This window comes from Saimiri boliviensis, chromosome 8 (assembly GCF_048565385.1).
Source record: "Saimiri boliviensis isolate mSaiBol1 chromosome 8, mSaiBol1.pri, whole genome shotgun sequence".
NCBI lineage: Eukaryota > Metazoa > Chordata > Mammalia > Primates > Cebidae > Saimiri > Saimiri boliviensis.
In genome coordinates, this window is record NC_133456.1 from 54,160,018 (window position 1) to 54,177,389 (window position 17,372).

The 17,372-nt window shown below is 38.9% G+C and overlaps 1 protein-coding gene across 6 annotated transcripts in view; it reads left to right on the top strand.

Moving 5' to 3' along the window:
* The window catches only part of ATXN7 (ataxin 7), a 138,410-nt gene that overhangs the window by 104,814 nt on the left and 16,224 nt on the right, over positions 1 to 17,372 (top strand). For all 6 annotated transcript variants that reach the window (XM_039477065.2, XM_074404489.1, XM_074404486.1 and 3 more), the window contains 3 exons: positions 9,066 to 9,318; positions 11,509 to 11,768; positions 12,241 to 12,323. In XM_039477065.2, the coding sequence (XP_039332999.1) occupies positions 9,066 to 9,318; positions 11,509 to 11,768; positions 12,241 to 12,323 (596 nt within the window). The remainder of the gene's footprint in view (positions 1 to 9,065; positions 9,319 to 11,508; positions 11,769 to 12,240; positions 12,324 to 17,372) is intronic.

Genomic DNA, 17,372 nt, shown 5'->3' on the forward strand with positions numbered 1-17,372 from the left:
CGTGGAAATGCCAAGAGACCCGAATACTTTAGTGGGGCCTTTATTTCTGTCATAAAGCACTGACTTGAAGAGCTTGATAATTTGATTAGGACCTTTGGTGAAAAGTTGTTTCAAGTGGCCCAAGTGCTATAAATGACTCTCTTTTCTGCCCTTTCCCCTTACGTTTTAATTTAAAAGCACCTCCGCATTACGGGGAGGAGAGATGAATTTGGCAGAGGTAGCAGTTGGAGACTAATTTGTTAGGGCAGCCAGTGTTGAAATCATCCTTTTCAGTTAAATCTCTCTAGTGGAAATGATGCCGAGTGCTTTGTGGTAAGGACTTTTTTTTTCTCAGTGTTTTGCAGTGCCATTTGTAACCCACCTAAGCATGCTCTGAAGTTGCCTCCCAGCCCCAATTTTGGCTAATTGTCCTTTGAGGCACTGCATGTCAGAGGTCAGTTCTGAATTCCCCAACTTGAGATTTGAATATTCCAGGAACAGTCCCACCAACTTGCTTCCTTTTCGGCAATTAGACTACACTCAGCTCTCTCTGGAATAGTTTCATCAAGTGCCTGGGGAGCCTAAAGAAATTAGATCAAAGATAAAGCAGATTTAGGATTAAAAAGAACCTGTGACAACAAAGAGTGGATGGAGTAGGACCGTGTTTGCTTTTCAGGTCACATGTGAGTGCATTTAAGAAGAATAAGAAAATTTAGAGGAAAAAGTTGACAATAATGAAAGTAATGAGGAAATATTAAATGGTTAATGTTCATGTGTAGTCCATGGTGTGATTTTTTTTAAGGGTATACCAAGTATTTTCTAATATGAGAAAAAATATATGTATATATAAAACTTCTGCATCAAATACAAAGTCATTCTTTTGGAGATATTGCTTAGGGTAATGCTAAATTAGTGCCTACTCAGCCACTGACTATTTTTAAAATATATTAAGTAAATAATAGTCTAGATACTGTGCAGATTTGGAAAAGGATCCAAAATATGTTTTAGTTGTGAATAATGAAAGTTTAGGGAAAGCACTAGTGTGCAGCAAAGTAGATGTGTAAGAAAGAAGTGCTGAGATTTTTTTTTTTTTTTTTAAATGCAGTCTTAATTTCTAGTCTGCCTCAGGTCTTACTCTTGGATGTTTTCTTAAGGAGTAATAATCCTTGTGAAAGACACATGATACCAATTGACATCTCACGAATTGTGTTTGGTGGCCTGGAAATGGAGTATGACAGTTTGGATTAATTGGGATCTGTATAATAACAAGCTTCAGTTATTTTTCAACCTGGACGTAAAAATAAACAGTAAATAATTTTGTGAAGGGACAGCTTAATGAATAACCTAAAGTTTTTAAACTAAGCTTTTGTTACTTACTGTGACTGGCCAAAGACTCTGTGTTTACCTATGTTTTACATTTTATAGCCATGTATAACCTTGATTATTGAAAGTTCTTGCTTTAAATGGACATTATTATGGGATGTTTGTGGAATGGAGCTGTCAGAAAGCATGAAATCGTGCATTCCTTGAAGCATGCATTGGTAGTTCTCATAAGGTCCGTCAATGTAAAGTGCACACTCTGTTTAACGTTTACTGACTAAGTCTATCCAAAAGTGTGGGTTTCATTTAAAGAAAAATTTGTGGGTTTTACTTAGAATTCTATCTGCCCCAAATTTCCACCTTTGACTGTAAACTGAATTTGAGACTTGATCTTCATTTTATTCTACCTGCAGTTCTTCCTGAGTGTGGAAAATGAGCCATCCTTTTATTTGTAAATAAGTTTAACTTGAATGAATATTCTGTTTAGTGTGAATATTCTAATTTTTAAATGAATTCGTAAAGTTGTTCTCCTGAGCTCTTAAATTAAAAGAAATTGATTATCTTCCTGAAATGGCATATAAAAATATGTAAACTAAATCCTTACCACACTGGAGAAGATAACTTGATAGGAAAGAGGGTTTTGTTTGTTCTTAAGTGATTTCTACCTGCTTTAGAAGTCAGGAACTGTTACTTGTGAGTACTTCTCTGTCTAAAGAAATAAGCCTGTAGCTGGCATCAACTAAGCTAACAAGGGCATCTGTCTTATGCACTATTGAATTCCCACTACCTGGTCCATAGTAGGCTTTGTGCTGCAGGCTTTGCAACTCTTTATCGTTTAATCCCCAGCAGCCCTGCAAAGTAGGCTTGGCAGTTGAAGATGCTGCCAACGAGGATGGAGTGAGCTGGTTGCCCAGGGTCATCCAACTAGTAACTGGCAGAGCAAGGATATGAACCCACATACCCTTGACTCTAAAGTTCTTGCTCTTTTCAGGTAATCTTTCAAGAAATTTTTCTATTTGATTTGGATTCTATTCAGGCTGATCACTCAGCGTATACATACCAAGACTGTATCCAACAGCCGTGAGCCTCTGCTGGGAAGGTGACCATAAACAACCTGAGAGTGACCAGAAGCATGCATATTGTATTGTGTATTGGTTGATGGGTTCAGCCTTACCTTACTCAACAGGTGTTTGCTGATGGTCTTTTGTAGAGCATGCTCATCTGGAAACTGTGTAAGTTGATTGTTTTTAGCCAAGCTATAAAGACAGCCCCGATTGGCACATTCTGTCACAATTCACTCTTCAAACTGATGGAGGATTTTTCTTCTTGGTCACTCTGCAAGCCAGGGATGCCTGGTCAGCGATGCCCTGCCTGGGCTTCCCTTGGCCACGCTGGGTGTGCCGCAGCTTGCCCATGTTATAGTTTGTACCTGTGTTTGGTGGTTCCTGAGCTCTTGTATTGCACCCAAGAAGAATAAGGATATGTAGAACATTGGAGGGTGAGAAGGGCGGAGAAGAATTTTATTGAGTGATGAAAACTGCTTTTAGCAGAGAGGGAACTGGGGGAAAAGGGAATGGTTTGCCCATGTGGTAGCTGGGTCTGGGGCCCTTCATGGACTCAGAATGGGGCGTGCATGCTGATTGGTTTATGAGTATGCAAAAATGTTTAAACTGAAGGCACAACTCGAAGGTGGGCATGACAGTATAGAAAAACCAATTTGGAAAGGATAGGTATATATAAAATAGGTGAAGGCTGGGGACCAATCAGAGAAAAGTGTGCCAAACAGGCATACAAATTCTCAATCAAGTCCAAGGATTTAACTTGTAGCTTGGCTTTCAGGTTTTGAATTGTCTTCGACTTGGAGGTGGGGCTTCGTTAGAGACCTTCCCCTGTCTGTCTAGGCATTTGTCTACCTCTATGAAAACCATATTGGACGCTTTAAGATCCTCCAAGCAAAAAACTGCTACACTGGCTGACATACCCATAGCTGATTTTTAGGATAGCAACTTCCAAAATAGAAAGATGAAATCTAAAACAATCTGAATTTCCCTTAAACATATTCTGGATCTTAACCTGAATGTACCAAAGAAAACTGTCATCGATGACAGATATTCAGCCTATAAAAACTTGTATGCTGACAACCTGCTTTTGCTGAGCACTTGGGGAAGATGGGCTTCTTACGGTTTTATGCCCAACCCTCACCTTTACCCCTGCTTTTGGATCATATATTTTGATTTGCTAATAATGCCATTTAAGAGCAGGCAAGTTGCCTCGTGCTTTCACCCAAGTGTTAGAGTCAGCCTTCCTGGGATTGCATCCGTCTTTGCCTCTTCAGTAACCATGTGATGTTGGACAACTGACTTGAGTCCTTTAAAGCCTTGGCTTCCTCATCTGGAAAATGGGGATAATGATAGTATCTGCTTTGTTAGAAAGATGGTTAGGATTGAATGAGATAATCCATTTAAAACCCATAGCATGGTACCTGGCATGTGGTTTCTGCACAATACACAGTAGCAGCTGTTGTTGATGTTGTTGTTGTTGTTGTTGTTGTTGTTGAAGGTGAGATTTCTCATCAGCCAGTTGTTTGGATTATAAAAGATTAGTAAAAGGTTTTTATTAAGATACAAAAAAAAGCCCTAAGTAAAGGATATGGGAAGATTTGCAGCTTGTGAGTTAACATGAAGTGGTGGGAAGAGGTTATCTGAAATTGGATGAAAAATTGTAGCATCATGTGTGTTTGGATGTGGTTAATAACATCCATGGTGGTGAACTGAGGTAGATGGTAGAAGTTTGAGGGGTGTCCATTTTGTATCTTCCCACATGGCTCTTTTTAACCAGGTATAGTTTTCTGTGTTCACCTAGTCTTTCTTACAGACAAAAATCATGACAAAGCAAATGCAAAATTTCAATGTGTTCAAATTGTTTATTTGAACACATTGAAATTTGACAAATTTGGTGACTTTGAAATGCATTTCCATTCTCAAAACAAGCTTTATAGTAGAACTGAGGTTATTAAAGTTTTATGAGGGTGTCTTAGTAGTTAGCCGTTTGTATGATACCCATTGAGAATGGGACAAATTGATACTATGCGCAGGAATGATAGGATGCCTTGCTTAATTTTGGCATGTGTAAAATTGAGACCAGAACACGAGATTTTTCTTCTTTAGAAGTATGTATTTGATAACCAAGTAAACTGTATTCATTACAGAAAAACAATACACAAATGTTTAAAAAAATAGAGCTATAATCCAAGGAATAACCACTTTTTAAAAAGCTTCATATATATCCTAGATTATTTTCAAGTATGAATGTTAGTATTTGGAGTTACAATTTGTTTCGATTGCTTTTTAGATTTGTGCCCCAATTTTGACACTTGCTCTTTATAAAATTATTTTCATTTGTTTTCAGAGCACTATTTATGATATAAAAAGATCTGATTATTTGTTTTGAACTCCTTTTTGGTGTGTACCTGGGTAATACTTACTATAAAGAAAAAAATCTCAGCATGAATTCAGAATTAAAAGCTCAGTATTCTCGGTTGCATTCTATTTTGGAAAACCTGTAGAGAGTTGTGCATTCTCTTACACCACTAATATCTTGCCCTTGCCATGAGACATATTGAAGCCACAAGGGGAAGGAGCCCCATGAAGCTCTGTCTCCCTCTCTTCTCCTCAGCACAATACACACATACACACTTAGGCATGTTTGTGTTTCTTTGTCTCTGCTCTTTCCTTGTGTCTGTACTTGCCTGTCAGTTGGCCTGTCTCTCCCTTGCTGGAGCCATTCATCATGCCCTCCTCATTCAGGGACACAGTGTGCTTTCTCTGGGCTGGTGCCAGATCCTGGAGAGAGGAGCGCTTTGAAAACTCAACTTGGACTCCCCAGCAGACCACATTGCAGTTGTGCTCAGCATCTGGCCACCACTTTGTCCATTTAATATAGGGTCCCTAACCCTACCTATAATTTGCCTGTTTCTCTTCTGATCTGGGAACAAACAGTTTTTTAAAGCTAGATAAAATTTTATAAAAAATAAGAACTCACAGTGAAAGGATGAGGGGAGTTCAACTCAACTATAATTAAATTTGGTTTTTGCTCCTTTCTGCGGGGGGAGGGGGGGGTGGGGCGGGGACGCCAGATGCTGTACTTTTCACAGAACAAGTTTCCAGCCCATGATGTTAAGGAACAGCTTAGTTCAGTAGCATGACAAGAATTTGAGCTGGCACTTTTCAGCCAGAATCTTAGTTACTTACACACACCACACACATACAATCTGTTTCAAGTTTTAGTAAATGAAAAATTCACATGATAGATTGCCATTCTTAGTTTTTAAATATTTTTTACTGTTATTGAAGTAGAAAATAGAATTTTTTGGAAATATTGATACAGCAGCAGACTTTTAATGTTAGGAAGCTTTGAACCTTGATTTTCTAGTGCTGAATCCCATATTAAGAGTTAATAGGCAAGAAAAGAAGCTGCTAACTAAAGAAAATAGGGAGGATGGCAATGATGGGAATAGAAAATTGAAAGTACAAACTTAAAGTTACAGTCAGTTCTGCTATAACACAACATGCATTCCTAAAAAATTACTGCACAATGCAAAATTATGCAACAAAAACCACATGAGGCTTATTGGGAAAACAGGGTTATGGCACAACACTGAAAGACCTCGTCAGTGACACACACAGAAAAACATAGGAACCTAATGAAAATGGTAGCACAGACTTAACAAATGTTAAATGGTCAAAAAATACATAAATGCTGGAATAAACATGGCAGTTACCTTGAAAAGATCTGGCATTTGCTTGTGGAAGGCTTGGGAAGGGTTGCAGCTTGACCGTGAAGTGGTGGAAAGAAGTTTTCTGAAATTGGATGAAAAATTGTAGCATCAGATGTGTTTGGGTGTGGTTGATAATACCCATGGCGGTGAATTGAGGTGGACAGTGGAAGTTTGAGGAGTGTGCATTTTGTGTTTTCCCATGTGGCTCATTTCAGCAAGGTATAGTTTTCTGGGTTCACCTAGTATTTCTTACAGACAAAAATTATGAAAAAGCAAATACAAAATTTCAATATATTCAAATTGTTTCATAGTATATCAGTGGCTTTGGAATACATTTGCATTCTCAAAACAAGCTTTGTAACAGAACTGAGGGTATTTAATTTGATCAAGAATTTTATCTAATCATTTGATCTTCAAAATATATCACATATTTCCTCTGAGACACCTGCTTGGGAATTGATACCTAGAGTCTACTTCTTAAAAGTCAGAGTTCTAGTTGAATGCTATCTCTGTCGTCTGCATACCATAGACATGCTATTCCTTAGTGCACTGTTTCAGGGGTACACAAGATGATTTTATAGATAAACATGGATGAATATTTTAATGTTTATTTATGTTTATATAATAAGCTTATTGAACTTGAACTTACTGTTTAACAGATGCTCTTGTTTTGGAAAAATCTATCTCATCTGAAGATAGAGGTGCCCTGCTTCACCCTGGGGCCCATCTGGAAATCGATTGGGGGGTAGTTTCAGGTTGTCTTTGGCAGACGGGCACTACTGGTGATTAAGCAGTAAGAGACTAGGAATACTAACATTCTTGAAATCCTGTATGAAGAATTGTCCTGTCCAAAATACCAGTGATGCCCCCATGAGAGACTGGTTAATATTAGAGTAAAGAGGAGGAAGAAATGATGGAATTGATAATGTAAATTAAAATGTTGAGTAAAAGAAATAGTATTTTATGTGGATTTGGTAAGAACAATGAAAATAGTTTGCAGTTGATGGAAGTTTGGAAAACACTAGTTGAGGGCAAGTAGTAGCAGTGAACTTTACTTTACAAACCCTTTAGTGCCTTATACCAGGTAGTATTCTCCGTGCAATGCAGATGCTAACTTACTCAGCTGTGGTTAATGGTTCTTGAGACATTAGCCTAGTCTAGGGTAGTGTCTCAACTATGACTGCACAGTAGAATTAAACAGGGAAACTTGTCAAAATCTGGATGCCTAGTCTACACTCCAAACGAATTAAATCACAGTCTCTGAGGGAGGGACCTATGCATTAGTGTTTTTAAAGCTCCTTATATTACTCCATTGGTTAGCCAAGGTTTACAACCACTGGTCTAGGGCCTTCCAAAAATCACTCCTTTTCACAAGAAAAGCTTTACCAGTCATGCAGAAGTTAATTGAAGACCTCTGTCCCATGCCTTACAGAGAAAGATGATAGAGACATGGCTCACAGAAGCTCTATCGTCTGAAGCAGGTGACAAAACTGCAAACACATGTTTAGAGTCCTGGCCGACAAGTGCTGATGCTTGAAAGTATGTTCAGAGTGTTTTGGGATCATAAAAGAGAGCAAAACTAAAATGTAAAAAAACCATCAGATGACAAATTTAGAAAACTGTTAAACTGAATTTATTTTAGATTTTTCTTCCTTATACACAACTTTCGTATTGGAGTGAACAAAAAGCAAAAGGCACTTATAAATCACTATCAATTTAACCTTCTTAGCTTGATTGTAGCCTTTGTGTAGTTGAGTTGGAGAATAGGTATTTAAATTTTGTCTGTACATGATAGCTAGGATAATAATTTTGTCCTGGTGTGGAACACACTCTTAAGGACTTCATAAAGTATCATTGAAGTACTGCCCTTCCAGGAATAAGTCACCATAGTTTTACCAAGAAGCTCAGGACTGCTATAAGAAGACCTTTGGAAATAAACTGTTGAAGTGTTACTGTGGTCATTGATTCTCATGTACCTAATGTTTTAAATACTCATATTGCTCCCGTATTGTGATAAGTCATTGTTGGATCACATGCATTTTAAAATTTAGAGTTAAGCAAATGTGTAATTTTAAATTAAGTAATTAAAGGTAGCCATTGAGGCATTCAAGTGGATAAAATTACCAAATAATTTACTTGTTTCTGTTGGTAACATTCTTCAGCAGCTCTTGATTTATATTAGTATGGATTACCTTACTCTGAGAAAACCTGATTCTCCAGTGGATAGATTTATTTTCAGCTAAACCTTTGTAGTCTATACTTAAACATGAATTACTTCCTGGTTTAAAAAACAGGCGTAGCTATTTGTGGTATTTTTGTCTTGTGCCTTTGGCATCTTAGTGGTGTGAACCGGAGCTATGCCATCTGTAGTCAAGTGAGATTATTTTAAAAAGGGGTGGGGGGTGGGGAGTAAAATGATTCACTGGAAAATTTCAGCACAGATTCTTAAGGAACGGTAAGATAACCCTAGAAACATTCTTATTTGGTGTCATATGCTGGTAGTGATGGGGGAGAAAAAAGAAGGTACAACTTGTTTCTTAAGATTTTGCTATTTTGAAAATCAGAGAGGTGCTGTGTTGGAAAGGAAGAAAGAACTGCATGCAGTGTCAATTAGCAGAGCTCTGCAGTTGAATGAATAATTTTCCTCTCTTAGTGTGAGTTGGAGCCAGTGAGATTCATTTCTAGCATGCAAAACCCAAAAGGCAATATTCTCATATTTAGGATGGTTGTTTAATTTCCTGATGGGTATATGTGATACAACTCTTTATGCTGCGATACTTCAGAAACAGAAGGACCAGTTCCTAGAATGTTAAGTAAGTCTGTGGGGCCTAGATAAGCCATTACTGAAGGCTGCTGGGTTTAACATATCTTCACTTAATGACACATTAAGTATATATATTGATTATATTGATTTCAGGGAATTCTTCCAGAATTACATTTGAGATTTGCCTGAAACATGATATCTTTTTTTCTTCATTTTCGTTTTCAGAAAGAAGACATAGCTCATCCAGCAAGCCTTCTTTGGCTGTTCCTCCCACTTCAGTATTTTCCTTCTTCCCTTCTCTGTCCAAAAGCAAAGGAGGCAGTGCAAGTGGAAGCAACCGTTCTTCCAGTGGAGGTGTTCTTAGTGCATCCTCATCAAGTTCCAAGTTGTTGAAATCGCCCAAAGAGAAACTGCAGCTCAGGGGGAACACCAGGCCAATGCATCCCATCCAGCAAAGTAGAGTCCCCCATGGTAGAATGTGAGTATGGCCGGGAGGGTTTTTAAAGCTTACCTGCTGGAAATGGAACTGTGTACACCAGTGGAATCTGAGAGTGCCTGTGAATAATATAAAAGAGAGCACTTGGGGAAGAATTCAAATGTGTGTTATATTATTTCTCGATGTTTCCCTATCATGTCATAGAAAACTTTTCAGAGTAGTAATAGCAATGATAATAAGGTTAATAATATTTATTGATCCATTCTTGGGTGCTAGCTACTGAAACCTAACTTTATGTGTATGTATACTGTATCACTTATCACAACAACCCTATAGAATAAATACTGTTATTATCCTCGTTTTCCAGATGAGCAGAGGGAAGCCTAGTGAGATAGTGAGATGGGGGAGTTTTGTCCAAGAAGGCCTCAAAGGTCTGGATTTATGTCCCACTTTTGTCACTTTTTAGCTGTAGGGATTTGGGCAAGGCACCGTTTCTTTCTGAGTCTAAGAATAACAGCAACTGTGTTGGCTTATTAGGAATATTCTAGTTAATATATGTCCAGCACCTAAGTGCCTGGCCATAGGAGACAGTTAATGAATGGATACTGGCACTCCTACTGCTGCTGCTGTTGATGATAGCAATGACGAAAAGTTGCGGAGATTCCCAGATGCTGCTATATAATTTTCTGGGGTCTGCAGAACAAATAGGGAAGCAGTGCTTCCTCCCCTCAGCCTTAGGTTCACATCACAGCAGTGATGAGGGAAGACTGAAGGGGATTCACACCTACCAAGTATGGCTTTGGCAAGTTTGCATGGTTGCTTAGTAGATTGGCAGGCTTCTTGAGGTCACGTGAGGGAGTGGCCGTGCATTCCCATGAAAACATACCTCGCCTTGTCATAGCATCCCTTAGCCTGGTGGCGGGTGGCTTTTCCTGGGCCAGCCTGCCTTTGGAGGTCGTAGATCCAGGGTCTGGTAACCTGGTTAATCTCAGGGCGAGGTCCAGCACCTGCTGCTGCATAAAGACCTTGCCAGCTGGGAGAGGATGTGACATCTTGCAGTGTCTCCACTGCTCTCGGGCTATTCCAGGTACAGCTGTTTGGGGCTGTTTGTTGTGGTGGCTAAGCCCCCAGCCCCTTTTATTCCATCAGAAGTACAGTACAGCAAGCTTGGTTTTTGTTCCAGGAGCTGTCTCAAAGCCAGAAAAACTGCCAGCGTTGTGTATAAGTCACTGGCCAGCCTAACAGCTGTTAGAACACTGACTGCACTGAACAAAGTTTACACAACCTCATTGATTCAGATCGTCTTAACTTAGAGCTAGGGCTTTTGATAGAAACCAGGACAGTTGTTAGCTTCTTACCAGTATTTTCAGTTTTACCAAGCAAAATGATAGTGTCAATAAAATTCTAAGATTCATTTCTTTGTTAGTGGCACAGGCATTCCCAAGCTCCTGTCATAGAAACATTTTTCAAGGACTGGAGAATTACCACTTTAGTAACACAACATATGTTTATTAAACAGTGGTCTCCCTTATTGAGAGAAGCAAAGAACCTCTTTGAGATATGTTATTAGGCATGTTTGAATTCTCCTAAGTCTCTAGTGACATTTGTTGGAAATACTTGCTCACTTAGAAGTTTACTTTGTTTTGATGAATTCTTTCTTAAAAATGGCAGTCCTAGTCTGCAGATAGTCTTTGGTTCTTTTAGACCAGGCGTCCCCAAACTTTTTACACAGGGGGCCAGTTCACTGTCCCTTAGACCGTTGGAGGGCCGCCACATACTGTGCTCCTCTCACTGACCACCAACGAAAGAGGTGCCCCTTCCTGAAGTGCGGCGGGGGGCTGGATAAATGGCCTCAGGGGGCCGCATGCGGCCCGCAGGCCATAGTTTGGGGACGCCTGTTTTAGACTCTACTTCTCGTGTTTTGCTTCTTACAGAAATTGCATTGCATTGGGTATCAGGGATAAGGCTCCCATAGGCTCATGTGTAAAATTTTTCTGACATGATAAAAGACCAGGTAAATTTGATGGTCCACTGAGGGTTTTGCCTCACCAGAAGGGCTATAGACTTAATAAGTGTGAACCTTACTAACAAAATTCATAAGGAACCTCCAAGAGGCTGGCCCTATTCAGCACTTGGGTAGACCCAGGCTCTACCTCATCCCTGTGGCTCACCATTCACCTGGGGGCTGCTGGGGCACTCAGGCACTGGTTTTCTCACTTCCTTCTATGACAGCATGACGCCCTCTGTGAAAGTGGAAAAGATTCATCCGAAAATGGATGGCACACTACTGAAATCTGCGGTGGGGCCAACCTGTCCTGCTACTGTGAGTTCCTTAGTCAAGCCTGGCCTTAACTGCCCCTCAATACCAAAGCCAACCTTGCCTTCACCTGGACAGATTCTGAATGGCAAAGGGCTTCCTGCACCACCCGCTCTGGAAAAGAAATCTGAAGACAGTTCCAATAATAGGAAATTTTTAAATAAGAGATTATCAGGTAACTTCAAATTTTCTTTCTTCATAATGCTTCTCTACATATTAAATGGGCATTTATGGGGAGCAAATCAACTGTAATCTAGAATTCCTATTTTTAAAACTGGTTAACTTCACTTTTAAGAGGAAGTTCCTTAGTTAATATGCTTGTTCTTTTCACTCTTGGTTTTTAAAGAGCATGAGAATGTGTATGTGTATGTAGATCATATAAAAGTAGCTTTCTAGTGGTGTATTTCTGAAGGAAATAATACAGACTTAAACAATATCTTTCCTTTCATCTGATAGCAACAGTCACCCACTGTCTTAGTGATGTTGCTGCTTTGTTACAGTGCTCACATGTTGTATGTTCTTTATTTATTGATAATGTGGATTTTATTCTGGCTATAATTTAACTCAATTTCTTCTATTTTCTTACTTACAAAATACATGGAGGAGAGTTTGGCAGTCCGCATGTAATGCCTGTGTTCTTTTGACAGAAAGAGAGTTTGATCCTGACATCCACTGTGGGGTTATTGATCTCGACACCAAGAAGCCCTGCACCCGGTCTTTGACATGCAAGGTAGGTAGACTTCTGATAAACAGTCAAGCCGATTGTCCTGATAAACATGGGAGACTGGGATGTACCACACTACTCCCAAAGTCTCTCTAACCCAGAGAGGATGCTCTGGGGGTTGTTCTGAATTGTGTAGGTGAGGGAATAACTTGGTTCTGTTGAAGAAAGCCTCAAATTGACAAAATGTGAAGTGTGTTTTTATAAATTATAATCTTGACAGAGGTTTTGTTTCTAATGAGCAGTGTTGAATCCAGTGGAACAGTGTTCTTTCCCAGTCTGTTATTTTTAAAGACTTTGAATATTTCCACACAGAAATTTAATATGAGAGGCTACCCTTGACTGTTGTTTAAATAATACTGACTTAAAGCAAGTCCAGAAATTTCCTTTGCATGTGTATGAACATTTAAAAAATGTGTAACCCATGGTTCGTAAATCTTAAAGGACCGCTTTTTTAAAAGTCTGTGACTTTGAGATAGCCGTATTTTCTAGTTTAAAAAAAAATACTGCAAGTCAGGAATACCTGTAAGTCCCAGCTTGTGGGGAGGCTGAAGCAGAAGGATTACTTGAGCCTGGGAGTTCAAGTCTGGCCTGGATGGCAATATGATACCTATCTCTTTTAAGAGAGAAAGAGAGAAAAAAATAGATAAAATATGTTAATAATTTATATACAAGCTAAGAAAATGTAATGGTCTTCCTTTTTGCTCTGAGGTCTTCCTTATTTTCTTTAAAATGGCAGTATGCTAATAAGAAGGTAGTATATTTGCTGAAAAGTAAGGATTATTGATTTGGAGGTGGCTTCAGGTCATTGGTGAACACCTCTACATAAATGAGCATATGTGCATTTCTCTGGAGGGTGTCCCCAGCTGTCCTCCAGAAAGATTCAAGAAGTATTAAAAGTCATTGCTTTGAAGTATGTAATTTTAAAATGTTGGAGGGGGAGAGAGTAAAAATGATAAAAGTAAGCATTTCCTTCTAAAAATTAATAAAATTATTAGTGTTTTATTTTACATTTTATTAAAGTGTATTTGTATAAAGGACTTCGGGCCCTGCCTCACCCCCGAACTAGTGGAGGCATGTTATAATCTTCTGGAGTGAGGAATTTTTAAGTGGTTTTTATTTTAATTTAAGCTTCTAATTTAATTTTAATGCGTAGATTTTTTCTCACAACAGTGGTTCAGAACTTTTTTGGGAAAAGGGTTGGTCAAGAGTGCCTTTATCTCATTAAAAACAACAACAACAACAACAAAAACCATGGTCCATATTCCCAGAATAAAATAGTGCATACACATAGACATTCTGAAATTTTCTGTCTTCAGTTAATGGACACCCCCACCCTAAGCCCATCCTTGGATTTCTAGGTTAAAAACTCTCTTAGAACAAACTGCTTTTGTTTTGTATAGGGTACTAATTGAACACACAGTGGTGTAGTGGTGGTGGTCTATCAAGATAGCCATCTGAGCTCTGTAGAATTATGTTAGTTTTAGCTTGCCCTTAAGAGAATGTGTGAAAGCATGCCTCAGCCCTGCCACATCATGATCACTACTTGTCATACTCCTTCTGCCTTCTTCCTGCCTCTCCCTGGCTCTCAGGAACATGGATTTCTCAAGAGTATAGTACCTACGGGAAATGAGGTTTGCTTTTTTAAAACCCAAGATGCTCTTCTTAAATCATTTATAGAGTGTGACAAGGAACCACACCTTTTTTCTTTTTTTTTTTTCCGAATTTTATTGTGATGAGAACACTTAACTCGAGATTTCCTCTCTTAACAACTTTTCAAGTGTGCAATACAGTATTTTTTGACTGTGATAGAGTATTATACAGCAGATGTCTAGAACTTGTTCATCTTGCTTAACTGGAGGTTTATGCTCATTGATTAGTAACTCCCTATTTCCCTCTCCCTTCAGCCCCTAGCAACCACAATTCTAGTCTTTAATTCTGTGAGTTTGATTATAGATCTCATGTAAGTGGAATCATGCAGTCTTTCTCTTTCTGTGTCTGGGTTACTTATCTTAGCATAATGTTCTCCGGGTTCATACTTGTTGTAGCATATTGCAGAATTTCCTTCTATTTAAGGGCTGAATAATATTCCAATGTATGTATATACCATGTTATCTTCAGCCATCTGCTGACAGACATTTATATTATGTCTACATCTTGTCTATTGTAAATAGTACTTCAGTGAACATAGAGTGCTAATACCTCTTTGAGATTCTGATTTCAGTTATTTTGGATGAATACCCAAAAGTGAGGTTGCCGAAAGTTTTTTTTTGAACTCAAAATCTTCAGGAGCTTGACTAGCATTCTTCTTGTGCCTTTTTTTGATAGGTGGACTGACTTTGAATGGGTCTGCATTTTTCCTTCCATCTTCCTTTTTAAATGATATGTGTTCCCATTATCCTTCTTTAAGGGTGTATTACTCTCTGTGGCATGGGGCGAAGCCTGTCATCTCATTAATATGTCTTCAGCCCCACCTTGTCATGAGATCAGCATAGAACTGGCAGAAAATGCAGCATCCACCAGGCTTGCCCTTTTACAGGATACCTTGACTTTTTTTTTTAATTATTTTGTCGGTTCTTTTTCCTTACCTTGCCTTAACATTGGTCTGAATCCATTAAGCTTGGTAGGGCTAAAGATTCCTTTGTGTCCCTACCCTGAGTGTTTCCCAAATTGCTGCCAGGTCTGTCTGTCTTAGACTTAGAACATTATCTGCTCTCTTCACCATCAGGGGATTTGCTGCTATTTGTTTCTCTGTTATCTGTCTGCTACCCTGACTGCCCCTTCCTCACTTTTTCATCTGTCTAATATGCTGTTGAATGTCTTCTCTGCCTTCCATGCAGAGAGATTTGTGACTCCTGTCGCCTTTGTCCATTCACTCGTTGTAGAACTTTTTATTACATACATCTGTGAGCATAGGCCTCGCTTATTCTAGGTCCCAGGGGATAAAGGTTTTAGCACAGTCACCACGTGTTCCCTCTGCTTGTGGAGTATATAGTGTAATGAAAGAGATGGAGATTAATAATCACCAAAATAAGTATAAAATTACCACTGATGAGTTATAAAAAGATGAGAGGACTACATTATGAAAGCCTGCAATAGGGAAGTTTGGCCAGGGAAGACTTTCTTGCCATAGGAACATTGGGCTGAAATCAATATGCTAATTTATCTGGGCAGAGAGGGATGGGAGAGGCAGGTGAGGTGGAGGAAACAATATGTGTGAAGGCTCTGTGACAGGAGCAGAGCAAATTCCTTAAAACCTTAAAGCCAGCCAGGTGGTTGAACAGAAAGAGGGAGGGAGAGTTACGTGGGACCATAGGAGCAGGGAGCAGTAAGCAAGGGTCTTAAGAGTGTGCAGGGCCACATAGTCTAGTTACGCAGTCAGTCTTCATCCTGTGAGCCTTGGGCAACCTCCATTGGATTTCTGTTTGGAATGCTCTTCACAGCTCAGTGAAAACTCTACTTACTCTTCAAAATGAGCTGGGAAAATGTATCTGCCTGCTTTCTTCGTTTGGCTTTATTGTGCTAGGCACTGGGGACATTCAAGCTGAGGAGAGGTTTATACATCTGCTTGGAGAGACACACAGGTGTACCAGTAATGTTTTATGTTCATTCATTCTTTCAACACACATTGGAGGGCCATTATTTTTATAAACTTTTTGTTCGAAGCATTTATTCAGTGTCAGGTGTTCTAGTTGTTGGTATAACACAAAACAAAGTCTCTTGTCTTCATTTAGGTTACTTTCTTATATTTTCCATATTAAAGAAAAGTAAAAATGTAAAAAGCTAAACACCTTTATGTCTGCCAGGTTAAATTATTTAGGTACATATAGTTTGCAGTGTGTCGTAAGGAGGTGGGTTGTGTTAGTCAACCGGAAATGGAAGTTAGAAGCCTAAATTCCCCCTTTAAGTCCCTAAAGTTGTAGCAAATATGCCAGTACATTTTTATTATGTGTAGGGGCATGCACACACACTTTTACAGTATTTTATTATATAAAAGAAGGAAATGTGGGTGAATTCCTATATGTTGATGGATATGTGGTTAGGGCCACTGTAGCTCATGTAAACTAGTCCACTCCTCAGGATTAATGTCTCCTTGCATTTGTACAGACTGAGAACTCAGCAGTGTGGAATAGTCAGGTTTAACTTGACCTGAAAAGTCATTTCACGTGATGGGACTTGATTATCAATAACGTTTGCCCAACTCTGACCAGTTCACACCTGTATATTCAACTTTCATCTTCTGTTAGCAATGGAATAGGCTTCTTTGTTTTTATTTTGTTTTAATGCCAGTAACTGTGAAATGTGTTTGAACTGCAGACACATTTGTTTTAATAAGGTTTGCTTCAACCACAGGTTTGTATTGGTTGCCTTCTTTAGACAAACACTGCCATAATTTGACTTTTCTTTTTCTCTGTGTGTTCATTTCTTAATTGTGAAATTAGACATTGTCTGAAGACCCAGGGGTGTTGTCCAGTCCATTTCCTTGCTTTCCATAGCCAGTGTCTGTAGTGATTACTTTGTCTCCCTTTCTGTTCATAACATTTCTTCTCAGCCTCATCTTCTATCCAGTGTTCCTTGGTTGTGGCAGTCTGCAGAATGCTTTGGGCCACTTTCTCTTTATACATGGCATTTTCATTGGAATAGAGAGACGCAATTGTGTTTAATTTTTATTTTCTGGAAGTTACTAAAAGAACACTTTCTGATACATGTTTTATAGAATAATTGTTTCTTTAAATTAACATTCAAAATTTTAAAAGAGGGTTTTTCTAATGGAGTTGATAAGAGCCCCCAAAACCAAATTGTTTTTATGTCACAAAACATGAGTACTTGTCATATGTCACTAATGGTTACACTTAGTTCATACCAGGAATCAGCTCACATTTCTTTTTTCTTCTGATGGAAATAACATTTTCATATTCTTTTGCATTTAGAGCCTAGAATGTGTGCTTTCGGTCTAGCTAGGCCTAGAGAAAAGATTGGGCCCTTAAGGTTTTTAGCTTATCGAGTGCTGAGTAACCTTTCACTTTGCTTGTGGTCTAGATTGCTTTTTTATTGGGA